The 17931-nt window shown below is 40.0% G+C and overlaps 1 protein-coding gene across 2 annotated transcripts in view; it reads right to left on the bottom strand.

Annotated features, from left to right (window-relative positions):
- LOC147232816 (metabotropic glutamate receptor 4-like) overlaps positions 1-17931 on the bottom strand; it is a 225185-nt gene that overhangs the window by 22717 nt on the left and 184537 nt on the right. For both annotated transcript variants that reach the window (XM_086149906.1, XM_086149907.1), the window contains one exon: positions 15847-16047. In XM_086149906.1, the coding sequence (XP_086006032.1) occupies positions 15847-16047 (201 nt within the window). The remainder of the gene's footprint in view (positions 1-15846; positions 16048-17931) is intronic.

Here is a 17931-nt window from a genome sequence, read left to right on the forward strand (position 1 = left end):
ACACACTACTCTTGTCATCTCAGGTCACACTTCACGGGTTTAATCAAGTCTCACTTTCTTCACACTCTCACTCTGTACCTGAGGATTCAGATTTTTCATTTTTTTTTAATTGCACAGTGGGTCAAGAATTCACAGGCAGGCTGGGCTATTCACAACAAACACCAGTCTCACAGTGGGATCAGCAGGCAGTGTGTGGGAGTGGCAGCATCCTAGGGTCAAAGTTCAGTCACATACCTGATCTGAGCAGTAGGCTACACTTTGCTTGGACACTTTCATTTTCCAGCTCTAGTAGGGGAGAATGAGATGGTATTATATAATGCCAACATTATTTTGAGATCTGAGAGATTTTGGCCCTTTTTGAAGTATAATGATGAAGCCACCCTCAACCCCGCTCCATTCATGGCGCAGACGTAATGCCTTTCAGACATATACGTGGACGGAAAGTCAGAACATACAGTGGGGCAAAAAAGGATTTAGTCAGCCACCGATTGTGTAAGTTCTCCTGCTTAAAAAGATGAGAGGCCTGTAATGTTTATCATGGGTACACTTCAGCTATGAGAGTCAGTAGAGAAAAAAAACCTGAAAAATGTTCAGATTTTTAAAAAATTTATTTGCAAATTATGGTGAAAAATAAGTATTTGGTCAATAACAAAAGTTCATCTCAAGACTTTGCTTATATACCCTTTGTTGGCAATGACAGAGGTCAAATGTTTTCTGTAAGTCTCAACAAATTTTTCACACACTGTTGCTGGTATTTTTGCCCATTCCGCCATGCAGATACCCTCGAGAGCAGTGATATTTTGGGCCTGTTGCTGGGCAATACCGACTTTCAACTCCTTCCAAAGATTTTCTATGGGATTGAGATCTGAAGACTGGCTAGGCCACTCCAGGACCTTGAAATTCTTCTAATGAAGCCACTCCATTGCCTGTGTTTGGGATCATTGTCATGCTGAAAGACCTAGCCAGGTTTCATCTTCAATGCCCTTGCTGATGGAGGGAGGTTTTCCCTCAAAATCTCATGATACATGGCCCCATTCATTCTGTCCTTAACACAGATCAGTTGTCTTGGTCCCTTTGCAGAAAAACAGCCCCAAAGCATGACGTTTCCAAACTCATGTTTCACAGTAGGTATGTTGTCATTGGGATGTAAAACATTCTTTCTCCTCCAAACACAAGTTAAGTTTTTAAACCAAAAAGTTCGATTTTGGTTTCATCTGACCATAGGAAATTCTCCCTGTCCTCTTCTGAATCATCCAAATGCTCTCCAGCAAACGTCAGACGGGCCTGGACATGTATTGGCTTAAGCAGGGGGACACGCCTGGCACTGCAGGATTTGAGTCCCTGGCAGCGTAGCGTATTGTTGATGGTAGCCTTTGTTACTTTGGTCCTAACTCTCTGCAGGTCATTCGCTATGTCCCCTCCCGTGTGTTCTCGGATTTTTGCTCACCATTCTCGTGATTATTTTTACCCAACGGGGTGAGATCTTGCATTGAGCCCCAGATCGAGGGAGATTATCTGTGGTCTTATGTCATCCATTTTCTAATAACTGCTCCCACAGTTGATTTCTTCACACCAAGCTACTTACCTATTGCAGATTCAGTCTTCCCAGCCTGGTGTAGGTCTACAATTTTGTTTTTAGTGTCCTTTGACAGCTCTTTGGTCTTGCCCATGGTGGAATTTGGAGTGTGACTGTTTGAGGTTGTGAACAGGTGTCTTTTGTACTGATAAGCAGTTCAAACAGGTGCCATTAATACAGGCAAAATGTGGAGGACAGAGGAGCCTCTTAAAGAAGAAGTTACAGCTCTGTGAGAGACAGAAATCTCAGTAGTTTGTAGGTGACCAAGTACTTATTTTACCGAGGAATTTACCAATTAATTCATCAAAAAATCCTACAAAGTGATTTCCAGGATTCTTTTCCCCTATTCTGTCTCTCATAGTTGAAGTGTACCTATGATGAAAATTACAGGCCTCTCATCTTTTTAGGTGGGAGAACTTGCACAATTTGTGGCCTTTTTTGCCCCACTGTACATTGCTCTTTCAGCTGTGTCACTCAGAGCAGGAGCTTTTCTGTTGCAGGATGTTATGTGAAAGGGACATTTTGGTCACAGAAGCTGGTCCCTAAGTCACCGAGTGTGGCAGTTTGTCCAGTTTGATGCTGTTGACGTTGTTGCTGAACTTCTTTGCTGCCTCACACGTTTGATGTTTTCTCTGGCAGGGCATAATTTAGCCTGCTGCATTCCCAACATAAACTCATCAACACACACTCTTGCCGAGAAGCGACTGTGGCTTAGCACTAATGCAACATACCCCGAAACTTGCTTTCACACATGCAGCCTATCAGGGTTAAAAATGGTTTGTGACTCAAAGGACCAAGGCGCAAGGTTGACCCAGATTTCGAGACTTGGTCTGAAATTTATAGCTTATAAAATGATGCAACTGAAAGAAGCTTAAAAAAGATTGGATCCACAAAAACAACTCAGTCATTACATATGCTGAATTGTTTTTCAAAAAAAAAAAAAAAATATATATATATATATATATTTATTTATTTTTCCAAAATAAACCATATTAAGAAAATAGATTAACATCTTATCCTAGCTTATCATATCTAATTAAGTTTGTGTTCTTTAATTTTCTGACTAAGCAGGATATTTAGGTTTTAAACCTGGGTAAATTACATTTTGGCCTGTTTCTATTATCTTTTACCATTTCCTGACACATGGTCGACAAACTAGCTAATCAAAAAATAGCAGATGGGGTGACTGATTTACAAATACTGAGAGATACAAAATTAGTTGAATGTACTTTTAAACAAATCAGAAATATCATATATTTTGTTTTATTGTATGATAACTTTTTTCATCAGGTAATCCCTTTTTTATGAATCCGTTTTTTTAATAACATTGAGAATGTTTTCATTTGAATATGGTTTCCTTATTTTTTAAGAATTAATTGCTTCCAAATCATGTTACAGCTTCTTTTCTCATCAGAGTTAAATGAGAATCTTCATGCTTAGAGACAAAACGATGCAGTAACTCCTTTCTGTGCAAGGTGAAATGACTAATTAGACACAACAGATTCAACCCGGTAAAGTCACCTGCTGACACAGCACATCCCACCACTCCACAAGCACATGACAATGAGTATTCTGTCATTTTCTTGGAAATGAAAGGCTACCTGAAGAACTGAACTGGACCCTCCGTGCAGTTCCCCAGCCTGTATGTTAAAGTTGCAGTTGGGGAATCAAACTTGTCATCTGGACATATTGCTTGTCTAAACAGTGTCCTGTCTGGTCAGGACCATAATGAGTTCCACAGTGGCCTCTGCCACCATTGCATTGCGCCTTGCACTAATGTGACAAGGTGCCCCGAGGGTGCATATGTGCTTGTTCATTGCTTTGTCTGCGTGCAAGGAGCATTGGGGTTAATGAACTGCTTCTAATTATATGTAATATTTAATGATTGTAGCATTGCCCCCCTCATCGTCCGGTGCAACTACACACCCCGAGAATTACTGGAGTATGATCATTAATCCAGCATGTTCTTGTTCCGCACGGATGCACAACCGGGACACCTTGGTGAATGGCAGCAATGCTTGCTGCCCTCTGCACCGGTCATTGACTCCTAATGACCTATACATGGCCAAGTCATGCAGAATTTACCACAGATCTACTTCTCATTTGAAGGGTGTCATCTATGCATCTCCTTTACTGTCAGGTCATTTGCTCTTGCCTCATTTTTACAGGCCTCAACTACATGTAATCTAACCTTGTTCCTGGGAATTTCAGGTTTCACTTATAAAAGTAATTATACTTATATATAAATATTTATATAGAGGGATGTATAAATATTAAAATCTTGATTTTCAGGACTCTCATTTTTTTTCTTTATTTTTTCAAATATGAATACATCAAAATATCTCCTATTGAAAATGATGTCAGATACACAAAATCCCATGTAGGAATCAAAATATAAATAACTTCAGGGTATCTCAAGAATAAAAACAATTGAAGTATAATTTCAGTCATAGCTTTTTCAAGGTCCATGCCATGTCATCCCACAGCCAATTAATTTCTGTATACTTTCTTGATAAATAGTATAGACAGTGAAGGGATTAATGGATTTCTCATTTGAAAATTTCATGATGATTTTTTGCCAATGCACATGAATCTTGGACTTGATTTTATATATATATGTATACCAACCAAACAAATACAAAACAAAGAAACATACTTTTTGCCATTTTTCTTCTTTTCTTTAATTTTTGTATATTATAATTGTATTATAATTTTTTATATTATTTTCTAAATATTGATGAGTCATACAATTAAGTTATGGGGAAGAGTAGTGGAAACTGGACTGAGAGCAGAAGTCAGCATTTGTGAACAGCAGTATGGCTTCATGCCTAGAAAGAGTACTACAGATGCAGTATTTGCATTGAGAATGCTAATAGAGAAGTACAGAGAAGGCCAGAGGGAGCTGCATTGTGTTTTTGTAGACCTAGAAAAAACATATGACAGGGTGCCAAGAGTGGAGCTCTGGTATTGTCTGAGGAAGTCTAGAGTGGCAGAGAAGTATGTTAAGCTGGTACAGGACATGTATGCTAGCTGTGAGAAAGTGGTACGGTGTGCTGTGAGGGTAACAGAGGAGTTCAAGGTGGAGGTGGGACTCCATCAGGGATCAGATCTGAGCCCCTTCTTGTTCACAATGGTGATGGACAGGCTGACAGATGAGGTTAGACAGGAATCTCTATGGACTATGATGTTTGCACATGACATTGTGATCTGTAGTGAGAGCAGAAAGCAGGTAGAGGAAAATCTAGAGAGGTGGAGGTATGCTCTGGAAAGGAGAGGAATGAAATGAGAGGAACTCGGGTGGAACGGTGAGGCTACAGGGAGTGGAGATCAAGAAGCTGGAGGACTTGAGGTACTTGGGGTCAACAGTCCAGAGCGTGGTTGGAATGGGTGGAGAAAAGTGTCAGGGGCACTGTGTGATAGAAGACTATCCGCTAGAATGACAAGAGGTGTACAAAAGGTGTTCAAAACAGTGAGTGGTGAGACCAACAATGCTGTATGGCCGAGAAACTGTTATAATGGCAAAAAGACAGAAGGCAGAACTTGCAGAGGTTGCAGAGATGAAGATGTTAAGGTTCTGTTTGGGAGTGACCAGGATGGATAGAATCAGGAATAAGTCTTTCAGAGGAATAGTGCATGTTAGATGTTTTGGAGAGAAGGTGAGAGAAGCCAGACTTAGATTGTTTGGTCTTATATAGGAGGGATAGAGAATATATTGGTAGACGGATGCTGAAATTGGAGCTGCCAGGCAAGAGGTCTCGAGGAAGACCAAAGAGAAGATTTACGGACGTAGTGAGAGAGGATATGAGGGTAGTTGGTGTGAGAGAGGAGGATACAGAGAATAGGGTTAGATGGAGAAAGTTGATTCGCTGTTGCGACCCCTGAAGGGAAAAGGCCGAAAGAAGAAGATATTATTTTCTAAATTGCGGATTTTATTAAATTGACTTAATATATGTCTCCCCCATCAGAATCAGCAACAAGATAAATAAATGAATACATACCAAAATAGATTACAAAATGGAAAAGAAAAGTATGTCAGAAATAAAATATTAATACTTCATGCTTATGAGTGGGATAAATGCTGTTTTGATATAGAAGTTAATTAAACTTAAGATTAAAGCAAGACTCAAAGATACATATTTTCCTTTCCTAATTTATCATTTTAAAAACCAATTTAATTCTATTCAAAAATTTTCTCAGCAGTTTGCAATTTCCGTGAGTTCAATGCCTTTAAAGATTGAAGCTAACACTAAACTTAAAAAGAACTTGAGATGGAGTTCCATGAACACACAGAAATGGTCAAAAGCAGTCAGGATATAATATAAATGATAAAAGTCAAAGAAAAATGGTCTTCTATATACTGAATTGATGATAACTTCATCCTTCCTGATCATGTGTACTTTTAGTACCTGAATGTTGTTTGTTCCTTCAGCAGAAATGTTTTTGTTCGTTTGCGTAAACAAACCAATCACATATAAATCACTGTGCTGTAGTAGAGATATAATACTTGAAAGGGAATGGGAAATGATCACTTTATGGCCAGAAAACATCTATGATTATATTGAAAAATAACAGGAACCTATTTCATCAATATTTTTGATTTGCATCAGCATTATTATTTTTTTGATCAAGATCCTCTCTCACCGCACTGTCTCAATGAGCAATTTTTCCCTGTAATGAAATGTTCTGTTAAAAGAGGTCCTCTTTGCTCTTACTGTTCATGATAGCATTCAAACACCACTGGAATGAATTGATGGGATTTCTCGAAGTAGAATGATTCCAAAATATAGCAACAACAATTTTGTTCCCCCAAAATAAGGATCTTATCTTAAGCTGGCATATTTTTATTTGCATGTAAAATCACAGTACCTCAAGTCACAGATGAGCCAGCCACTATGACTGAAAACACATCTGTTCTGAGGATGGACGGTATATACAGGAAAATGTATTTTCCTGTACAAATATATGTTTAGATATATGTGTACATGTATGCATGTATGTATATGTGGATGTGTGTGTATTTGTAAACATATATGCACACACACGCACACACACACACACACACACACACACACACACACACACACACACACACACACACACATATATACACTGCGAAAAAAAAATAGTGGGAACACTTAAACAACAAAATGTAACCTCAAGTCAATCACACTTCTGTGAAATCAAACTGCACTGAGGAAGCAACACTGATTCATTTTGATTTGTTTTAAGGACATTACATCAAAGTTGGATCAGCCCGTAATGTGCTTTTCCACTTTAATTTTTAGTGTGACTCATAATCCAGACCTCCATGGGTCAATAAATTTGATTTCCATTGATAATTTTTGTGTGATTTTGTTGTCAGCACATTCATGATGTAAAGAAAAAAGTATTAAGTAAGAATATTTTCATTCATTCATAGCTAGGGTGTGTTATTTTAGCGTTCCCTTTATTTTTTTAATAGTATATATATATATATATATATATATATATATATATATATATATATATATATATATATATATATTCACTTCTCTTTCCCATAATTGTATGGCACATCAATTTTATCCCTCAATAGTAGTCACAACTCTGGACATCCACCTTATTCTTAAACATGGGCACCATTACACTTCTCCAATCCTCAGGCTTCTTCTCACTCTCTAAGATCCTGTTGAATAATCTAGAAACTCCAGATTAGAAACTCCAGTAATTCTACCGCTGCCTCTCTTAAACACTTGCATACATCAACAGGTATATCATCAGGACTAACTGCCTTTCCACTCTTTATCGTCTTCAATACTTTCCTCACAAACTTTTAATAATCTCTGTTACTACAAGAGTCACCTCTTCTACTCTTCCCTCTCTTTCATTTTCCTCATTCATCAGCTCTTCAAAGTACTCTTTCTTTCTTCCCATCACTCTTTTAACACTTTATCAATACATTTCCCTCTCTATCCTTAATCACTTGGACCCACAGTACATCCTTTCCATCTTTATCTCAGTTTTGCCAACCTGGATAAATCATTATCTCCCTCCTTACTGTCCAACTGAGCATAGAAGTCATCGGACGCCGTTTGTTTTGGCTTTGCTACCTGTCTTTTCCGAACACTGTATCTCTCTGTACTCCTCTCTGTTCTCTTCAGTTCTCTCAGTGTCCCACTTCATCTTTGCTAATGACTTCCTCTGTAATACTCCTGCACTTCTTCATTCCACCACAAAGACTCCTTATCTACTTTCTTTCCAGACAACACATAAAGTACTCTCTTCACTGTCTCCCCGATCACATTAGCTGTAGTTGTCCAGTCAGCTGGAAGTTCTCCCTGACCACCCAGACTCTTTCTCAACTCCCCCCAAAAAACCAAACAACACTCTTCCCTTTTCATCTTCCATCATTTGTCCTCTGCTCTGCCTTTGTCCTCTAGATCTTTCTTGTCACCAGAGTCATCCAACAAACCACCATCCTATGCAGCCTGGCTACACTGTCACCTACCACTACTTTGCAGTCACTGAACTCTTTCAGGTTACCTCGTCTATACAAGATGTAGTCCACCTGCGTGCTCCTACCTCCGCTCTTAGACGTTACCCTATGTTCCTGTCTTTTCACTACAGCCATGTCCATCCTTTTTGCAAAGTCTACCATCATCTGTCCCTCTGTGTTCCTATCCTGTATACCAAATCTGCCCATCACCTTTTCATCCCTTCTATCGCCTGCACAAACATGCCCATTGAAGTCTGCACCAATTACCACTCTCTCATCTCTGGGGATATTCTGTTTCGCTTCATCCAACTCATTCCAGAACTATTCTTTTCACCTCCAGAATATTCCTAACAAACTCCTCCTTCAAGATATCTCCTAATCCATTTCTCTTCCTGTCAGTACCATGATAGTACAACTGAAAACCTGCTCCAAAGCTTCTAGCCTTATTACCTTTCAACCTGGTTTACTGGGCACACAGTATATCAACCTTCCTCCTCTGTGTTATGTTAGCCATCTCTTTACCTTTTTCTGTTATCATTCCATTACTCAAAGTCCTTACTCTCAGTCCCAAACGCTTCCCTTTCCTCTTCTCTCTCTGCTTCTGAGCACTCCTTCCTCCTCTCCTTCTTTGACCCACAGTAGCCCAATTTACACTGGTACCCTGTAGGTAATCTGCGCCAATGTTGGTCGTTGTTAACCCGGGCCTGGACCGATCCAGTATGTAATTCTAAGGTTTGATTCGCATATTTTGTTTAGGCAAAGGTTTTAGGCTGGATGGCCTTCCTAATGCAACCCTCTGCATTTATCTGGGCTTGCGACTAGCTCAGGGAGACACTAGCCCGTGCTCCCCTAAGGCTGGCTCAGGGAGACAATGGCTTGTGGCACCCTGAGGCTGCATTGGTAAACAGACAATATGTAATAGGCATTTTAATGCATTTTAAGTGAAAAATATAGTGTATATATATATGTATATATTTTAACATATACTGTATATATTTGAAAAATTAAAAATGTTATCCGAAAGGCATCATTTAGGTGAAATTGCACTTTCCCATTTCAAAAAGGCGTTTCATATAAAAAGAATATTTCCCTCGTATATTACAAATCATTTTGAACTTGCATTATCAGCAATGTCAGAATATTACAAAATCCCGCTTCCCAACTCGATGACTCTGGCCTGTTTGAGTCAGGGTGACAAAGGAAGCAAGGGGAGGAACAAGAGAAACTGGAGTGAAATACAACCCTATGTTTCATGCTGTGAATAGCAGTCCATCTGTTGTTTTTTTCCTACATGCTATTGGATTCTGTGCTATTTGGTACTCCTGAGGTGTGAGGGTATCTTGCTTTTCCTACTTGGTGACTCAGCATGTCATCTAATTCTAATCACAATTCCCCTGGGTGAAACTATTGGAATTGATGGCAGATAAAAGCTGAATTTTACCTGAAAGTTGTTGTTGGGACCTAATTACCCTGGTTTGAAAGCCATGAAAGTTCACAGGCCTGGGTGGTTTCATGCATTTTCACTAAAATGAACCCATAATGTTAAGTGACCCGACTCCAGAGAAAGCTACTTGATTGTTTTTCTTAGTGTAACCCATTCTAGCTGAAATAAACAGATAATGGTTAGACAGAGAAACAATTGCTTTTAAATTAGGAGAAATGTTTCCTCTTTCAAACTGGGAAAAAAAAGCATTGAATCGCTGTCTCCTTTCACTTCATTGTTTCAATTGAGGATCTTAATTATGGTGGCTGGACGTTCCGGCAAGAACATGACAGCAGGGCTGACATGACATTAACACATAATTTAACACTGCATCATGTACTCTGCTGTGTCCTGAAAGTGCAGTACAAATTGAAACTTTCTTTGACAATCTTGACTTTTTCATAAAAAAATGTCATTGAGCATTCCTCTTCATAAACCTGTAAAATTATGTAAAAAAAAAAAAGAAAAATCCCTTGTGATCCAGAAAATAACTGCTTTTACATATTTAATATAACTAAAGCTTTTACTGTAATGGACATCCGCCAATGTAACATGTAGATTTTAGAATGACAAAGTGCAATGAGTTCTAATTAAAAATGTATCCGTACCAACGCTGCATGCCTGAGTCTTGAAAGATATATAATTGTTTTAATTGCCTTCCTGTAAAAAGCCAGCGTTGTAATGGAGCTCTGGAATCGGTACTCTTTTGTGTTTGAATGCAATTAATAATTAATATGCTACTCATTAATCTAGCTGTTAATGTGAATTTGACTTAAAGGAGGATGTAGTAAGTCAAATGTGGGAGGTGGAATGCAATAGAATTAAAGGAGATTAGTTTCGTCAGAAGGTGAGTCAGGATATTTCTTTTTGGTAAAAGGGTGGACCATGTCATTTTTCTAACTTTACCCTAAAAACTAACATCACTTAATTTGATTGGGAACTCCCACCTTATTCTTTAGTACATTAAGATAAGATAAGATAAGATAAGATAAGATAAGATAAGATAAGATAAGATAAGATAAGATAAACCCTCGCTATAACGCATTTCACCATTTGCAGCTTGACAGTTTCGCAGATTTTTTTGGTGCATTTTTTTATGCTTTTTTTTACAGTACAGTATTTTGAGTTCTGCATCCTAATTGGCTATAGGACAATAGACCAGTGTCAACAATCTCCTTGCCTTGTCTCTGTACAGCTTACCAAATTTACGTTTGCAATTTTTTTTCCATGACAAAACCCACAATGTCACGAAATGCTCTGCACCGGCAAAGGCACCAGATGACACGGCCAAAAGGAAGAGGAAGATGTTAACTATTGCAGAGATAGTTAAACTTCTGGACATGCTGAATGAAGGTAGAAGATATGTTGCTGTCAGGCGCCAGTATGGAATGAATGAATCTTCGGTTCGTTACAGAGAGGAGGAAAATCACATAAGGACAACAGCAGCAATAAGTTTTAACAAGGATGCAAAAGGCCAGTCAGAGTTGTGTGCTCTCCAGACTGCTGTTATGAAATTTGATGGCTGTTGGCACAAAGGAGCGTCTGAAGCGTTCTGAGAATTCTGCACCAGGGTGGGATGAGCTGTTGGCTGAAGGAACTGCCAATCAGCCACAGCTCGTCATGCACGAGCTGGAAGGATTGTCCAGGATAGCTCCAAGTTTGTCCTTCACCCTCTCCAGATGGGATAGGTCCTGTGAGTGAGGAAGATGACTGCATCCTCCACTCCCATGTGCTGCCTGTACGCAAACTGCAGAGAGTCCCGAGAAGCAGGTTGCCAATCTTTCGGGTGCTGAATACAAGCCTCTCGAACGACTTCATGATATGTGACATTAGTGCCACCGACCTGTAGTCAGTGAGAGCACTTGGACTTCCCTTCTTGGGTACCCGGGCAATGCAGGAGGTCTTCCAGAGGTCAGGCACCTTCAGCAACCTCAAAGAGAGGTTGAAGAAGGTACTGGAAGACCCCAGCAAGTTACTTAGCACGCACTGAGGACCCTGGGGCAGATGTTGTCCAGCCCATTGGACAACATCTGCCACATCTGCTACTCTGCCTTGACCTGGAGAACTCCCTCTGCACCTGTCTTGAGATGAGGATGAGGTCATGGTTGGGGAGAGGTTCAACGTTCTCCTTGTAGTTGAATTTCGCTTGAGTTTCCTCCTTAGCTCCTTCTGGATGGCCCTGAGGGTCTGGTGGTCTTTAGCCATGAAGGCTCCTTCTTCCTGTTGTGAAGGCCTTTGAAGTCCTTGTTAATCCATGATTTGTTGTTATTGAAACAACAGACCTTTTTTGGTGGGACTATGTTGATTTCACAGAATTTGATGTAGTCTGTTATGCAACAGGAGAGGTTGTCGTCGATGTCGTCACCGAAGTCCTTTTCAAAAATCCTCCTGTTAGAGACATCGAAGCACTCCTGCAATTCCTCCTCTTTGGCTTTTGACCAGATCTTCACAGACCTGGTGCTGGCCGCCTGCCGCTTCACCACCAGTGTGTAGGCAGTGTCCAGGAGTACCAGGTTATGGTCTGAGTTGCCCAGAGGGGGAGAGGGTAAGAGCTGTATGCATTCCTCATGTTGGCACACAGGAGGTCCAAGGTTTTATTCCCTCTCGTTGCACAGTCTACATATTGAGCGAAGGTGGAGAGAATGGGTGTTAGGGGGACTTGGTTGAAGTCCCCGCCGATCAGGATGACAGCGATCACTAAGTGGATGATGTCACTGGTGCTGGCTGCAGCCGCAGACAAGCACCAGGATGGAGTGTGAAAACCCATATGGGAGGTAGTAGGGATAAAGTCCTACCATAAACTCCACATCAGGGGCGCACACAGAGTCCCTCTCAGTGAAATGACCGAGGTTACACCACTTCTTATTAACATAGACGGCAAGCCCTCCTCTTCTCTTCTCGCCACTCTGCCTCCCCGAGTCTGCTTGTATCAGCGTAAAGCCTGATAGATCAATGGCGCTGTCTGTTTGTGGCGCTGTACGTTCACCTGTAGTCAGGTCTCTGTGAAGCATAGCATTACATTCCCTGTAGACATGGTGGCTGTCGATGAGGGCTGCCAGTTCGTCGGATTTGTTGCCGAGTGACCTCACGTTCTCCATGATGACCGAGGGCAAGAAGGGCTTGCATCTCCTGTCTCTCTTGGTCCGGTCCCTCACCTTCACGCCGGCTCTCCTCTCCCAGTGGGTGCCATAGCTCCTCTGGGATGCGTGCTGGGAGTCTTTCCTTTTCTGAACTGGAGAAGTTCGTCCTGAATGTATTTTATCATTTTCCTCAGTATTGGTAGGGGGAATATTGTGGCAAACAACACAGTGCACCGGAGAAATGGGATATAGTCCCACCCGTGAAAGAAGAGTGGATGGGTAAATAAATAAGTCAAGAAAATTAAGAGATAGAGTTAAAGATAGCAGGAGCTGCTGCGACAGGCTGCCATCTTCCAGTGCGATCTTGAAAAAAAAAAAAAGGCAAACAATTGCTTTAGAAACTTTTTCTGTGAATAGTCTTTGCGATTGTGCTTAAAAAATACGACCAATTAAACCCTATGATTTTAACCATTTCTGAGGGTGAGTACTGCAGAAACCAAAACTCCACATCAATGGGGTGGATTTTCCAGAACTCCTATTTGAAATTTTTCACAACAGGGTAAGTGACTTGTTTTTATTTCTGGAAGCTTGTAAAAAATGGGGTACCAATGACTAAAGCAACCTAAAAGAAAGTGACCTGCAGGATCAAATGACACTCCTGATCAGTAATCTGCAGATTCATTGTGGGTTTGGAAAAGGCACCCTCTGCAGTGGTGGTGTGAAGGTGACGAGACCAAATTTTCAACTGCTGTTAAAAAAAAAAAAAAAACTACTAATTCCATCTGTTTAATTATATTCATTGATGATTTTTTCATTAGCATTCATTATTTGGTTGTGTCCGGAGAGGTGATAAAAATTCAGTCATAGATTGTGACTCATCCCCGCATCATCCAGCTCTACAGATTCACAGATTCTGAATAGCATACCTTCAAAAGCAAAAACAAGTTGAAAAATAAAAAGATTTTTGAAAAAAAAACTCTTGGTAACATAATGTTCCTCAATTTGATATTCCTTTGAACACATAAATTGTTATCCTTTGTCGAGTGCTGTTTTTGCTTTCTTTTCCCACATTATGCGAGCTGCAGTGTCTAAACCAGGGGTGTCAAACTCATTTTCACCGAGGGCCATATCAGCATAATGGTTGCCCTCAAAGGGCCACATGCAACGCTAACAGTAGAAATGTAACCACATATAACCAAATGTAATGTATATGCAACTACTCCTTAACGTTAAATATTTCTGAATGTATTACTCATTCGTATGTAAAATGTTACATATGCATTTGCATCGATGTAAAAAAATATGTTTACTAGTTGCTCTGTCACAAAGCTAGCTTTCACTGCAGCAGTGTTTTTGGATAAGGCTTTTGGGAACCCATCTTAGTTCCGCTTTTAATTCTTGGACAATTTGTTATTTGTCCGGGAGGCTAACTTAAGCATACTTAGCTCCGTGTTTGGTGTCAAAATGCCGAAGTACTCTTTGACAACCGATGCTGCCTCATCACACAAAAGTCATACCAGTTTTTCTCCTTTAAGCACAAACATGTTTCGCCTTCCAATCTTTCTTGAAACAACCTTCCATCTGCATCAACTTTTCTCTTCCTGGACATTTAGGGATCATTTATATTTCTCAATTCCACATTTATGTGGATACACTGCAGTATAAGGGTAGGATGTTGTCAACATGATCAGGTTCCCAATGAATTGTGAGAAATATAGTTTATGGTCAATACACGTGTTTGACCTATTTTAAGACAGTCCTTAAAAAGGACAGTCCTAAAGTCACCTTTTAAGACGTTCTCGCGGGCCACATTAGATGATGTGGCAGGCCACATTTGGCCCACTGGCCTTGAGTTTACCACATGTGGTCTAAACTAATGGTCTTCTGATGTCACCTCAGCCAGCTGATTACAGATTACTGTTGTTGCAGCTCTCATTTTCCCAAATAGTACCTCCCGAAGCACTAGACTCACCTGGGACAGGCCTCAGTTTTCTCTCAATCACATATGTGCCTCCGATTTTATTTTATTTTATTTTATTTTATTTTATTTTATTTTATTTTATTTTATTTTATTTTATTTTATTTTATATGACTGTATATGACATTTTTGGGACCACTAAGATTCACTCAGTGGGCGTGAGCATTGTTGCTCGTGATGTTCCAGCACAGAGGAGGAAAAACTTTGTCTGGAGCCTTGGTTTAATTTGTACTGATTGTTAAGGTTGTTAACAGTGAATCATAAACCCTTGGGTAATTTAACATTGGAGTTGTATAAGTAATTGTATAGTTTAGGTTCCTGTTGTGGGTATGCAGGAATGTATAATGTAAAGATGGGGACTTGAGTTTGAGAAATGAATATTGGTTTTAACAATAAATTGTTTTTAATAATACAACTGAAAGCCACTTTGAATGATGGGAAATGGGGAAAGTTTTATATAATTTGAAGGCAAAAATGTATTTAAGTCTCTCCAGTCATAACTCTTTTTGTTGAAATTTAATAATTCACTCTTTATGTACCACCTCATCCTGCTGAGCGAGTCACAGGTAGGGTTAAGTGTCAGTTGTCAGTTGATGTGTGACAGGAGTTTGACCAGGACTGGATGCCAGTCACTCGAAAGAGACACCAAATAGCAAACAATTTAGTCTTCAGTTAAACTACTGCCTGTTTTTCCACTGTGGGAAAAGAACATAGAATCCGAAGAGGAAGCACACAGCCAGAGAGGACATAGAAATGCCACACAGAGAGAACCCTGTTGGAAACGAACAACAGATTTAGTGCTGTAAGGTGGGAGGGTTAGCCACCAATCTGCCAACAAGTTTAAAAATGTCTATGCTGTGAGTTTGGAAGCAGAAGTCAGTTTTGTTATGTACACATTCTTTATCATCAGAGGGGTGGAGCTGGATTGTTACTACTACACCGATGAGAATGATTTGTCAACCGTTTACGTTGCATGAAACAATATTGTCAATTTTTAGAAGAGTCTAGGAGTATAGCAGAATATTTTTTGAATGGTATTGGTCGTTTCTATGGGTAGTATTTCCACAGTTTAAAACTTACCAAGAAATGGGCTCAAAGGGGAAGAACACACTCTCTGAGATGGAGATGGAAAAAAATAACTAGTGAAATGTCTGTCTACGCCATAGTTTCCCTCTCATGCAGATCAGTCCCCAAGGTCCTGACATGTTCACAAGTAACGTCAGAAAAACCGTGAACTTGCAAAACACAACTCACCGGCGAAGTTGAGGCGTCGTATGTGTTTGAGCAGATGGGTGCCGTTGATGGGATCCATTTTAGCACAGAGGCCCACCTTCCCAGGGCACAGCTCCTTGTGCATGTTGTGCAGGGCATGAGCCATTGAATAGACGGCATCAATGACAAACTGCACCTTTCCCTCTTGCTCATAATTTGAGTCCTTTCCTATCCGCTCCTGATCTGTAAGACATACAGGATTAATAACAACCTGCACTTGAAATGAATGAGTGTTTAAAATTAGTCACAGACATTTCAATCATGAAGTATGTATTTAACTGTGGTTATATAATTGCCTTATTCAACATCATAAATTTGAGGATCAGTCAGACATTAGGGAACAAGTGGTTCGGCCCCTTCCCATAATAATAATTATTATTACAATTGTAATTATAGAAGTAATCATAATTGTAAGTAATTAAATACAAACAAACAAATACCAAAGTAATACTCGGTGATTTTAAATAATTAAAAAAAAAGCATATCAAAAAGTCTCACAAAAGATCATTATTGGACTAGGAAAAAGTTAGAATATTTTGAGTATTTGTGGAGCCTATTTATGTAAATGTGTACATCAATTGAAAATAAATCAATAATTATAATTGGTTTACTTTTCCACCTTTACCTATGATCAAAAGTTGTGGGTAGTGACTGAAAGAATGAGATTGTTGATACAATAGTTTTCTCCAAAGGGTGGACGGACCCTCCTTTAGTGATAGGGTGAGAAGTTTGATCTCTAGGAGGAGCTTAGAGTAGAGTCGCTGCCCCTCCTCCGCATAGAGAGGAGTCAGATGAGATGGCTCGGGCATCTGGTGAGGATGCCTCCTGGACGCCTCCTGGGGGAGGTATTCCAGAAATGTCTATCTGGGGGGAGACAACAGGGAAGACCCAGGACACATTGGAGAGACTATCTCTAGGCTGGCCTGGGAATGCCTTGGGGTCCACCCAGAGAAGCTGTATCATGAGGCTGGGGAGAAGGAGATCTGGGCTCACTGCCCCGGCCACTGCCCCCGTGACCCGACTCCAGATAAGGGGGGATGGATGGATGGTTTACTTTTATCATCAAACGTACAGTATTACACCATATGCTGAAAACAAAGCTGTATATTCCTTACTGGTCCCACAAATCTAGCGCTTATAGTACTGAGGCATGTTTTTTTTTTCAAAGAACATTTTAAATTTCAATTATAGAACAACTTGTGGACAGCAAATTTCAAGCAGTCACTTCTTTTCGACAATCCTCTCCTGGTGTCATCCTGCATTTAGTGAAGCCGATCAGGTGGACAGAACAAATGGGTGCAATCCACTGGGAATGAGCTGAACCTTTAAAATGGAGGTATGTGGTGTCACTCCAAAATGCATGGTAGAAAATAGTCATTGCTCCTCGGTGAGTTTTATTCTGTCTTCACTGAATGCGTCTTGCCGATCGCAATTAGCTAGGAGGTAAATATTTGGATCGCTGCTGAAAGAGCAAATCAATTCCAATATCTGGAGTGCAAAGTTCCCTCCTTTGGGAAATCTTATCAATTAAGTCCAAAATCTCAATTTTATCTCCAGGTGAAAGGCTTGGATATACATGAGGCGCTATGGTTAAAAAGAAAGAAAAGGTTTTGGACCATTATCATCTACATTTAAAGTTTGTGCACTAACTTCGCTAAGTGATTCACGCAGACACATTCTGCATATTGCAGTTTTAATGAATCAGATAATCCTGACCTGCTTGCCAGAGTCTGACAGTGAATTCACTCCATTTATCGTGTTTAAAAGCCTGTGCAAGGAGGAATTAAACATGCAGGAAATAGAGACGTGCATTCATTGCACAGTTCTAATCCGCTCACAGGCTCGGTGTAATAAGTTGTGATAGGAATTTATTAATCCTGACCCTGGGTGTTCCATTGGGTTTTTATGATTGTTAATTGCTTTGAGGGGATGGACTGCAAGACAGAGACTAAACATGTCAATCTTAACATTCCCTGTCAGTCTCCTGAGCAAAAACTTGAAGTTGTCTATTTGACTCTAACACAAGTGAAAAGATTTATTTGTTCATTCTTTTATTTATTTTTAAGC

The sequence above is a fragment of the Fistularia commersonii genome, chromosome 7 (assembly GCF_037954325.1).
Source record: "Fistularia commersonii isolate RoL2024-O1a breed Wild chromosome 7, RoL_Fcom_v1.0, whole genome shotgun sequence".
Lineage (NCBI taxonomy): Eukaryota > Metazoa > Chordata > Actinopteri > Syngnathiformes > Fistulariidae > Fistularia > Fistularia commersonii.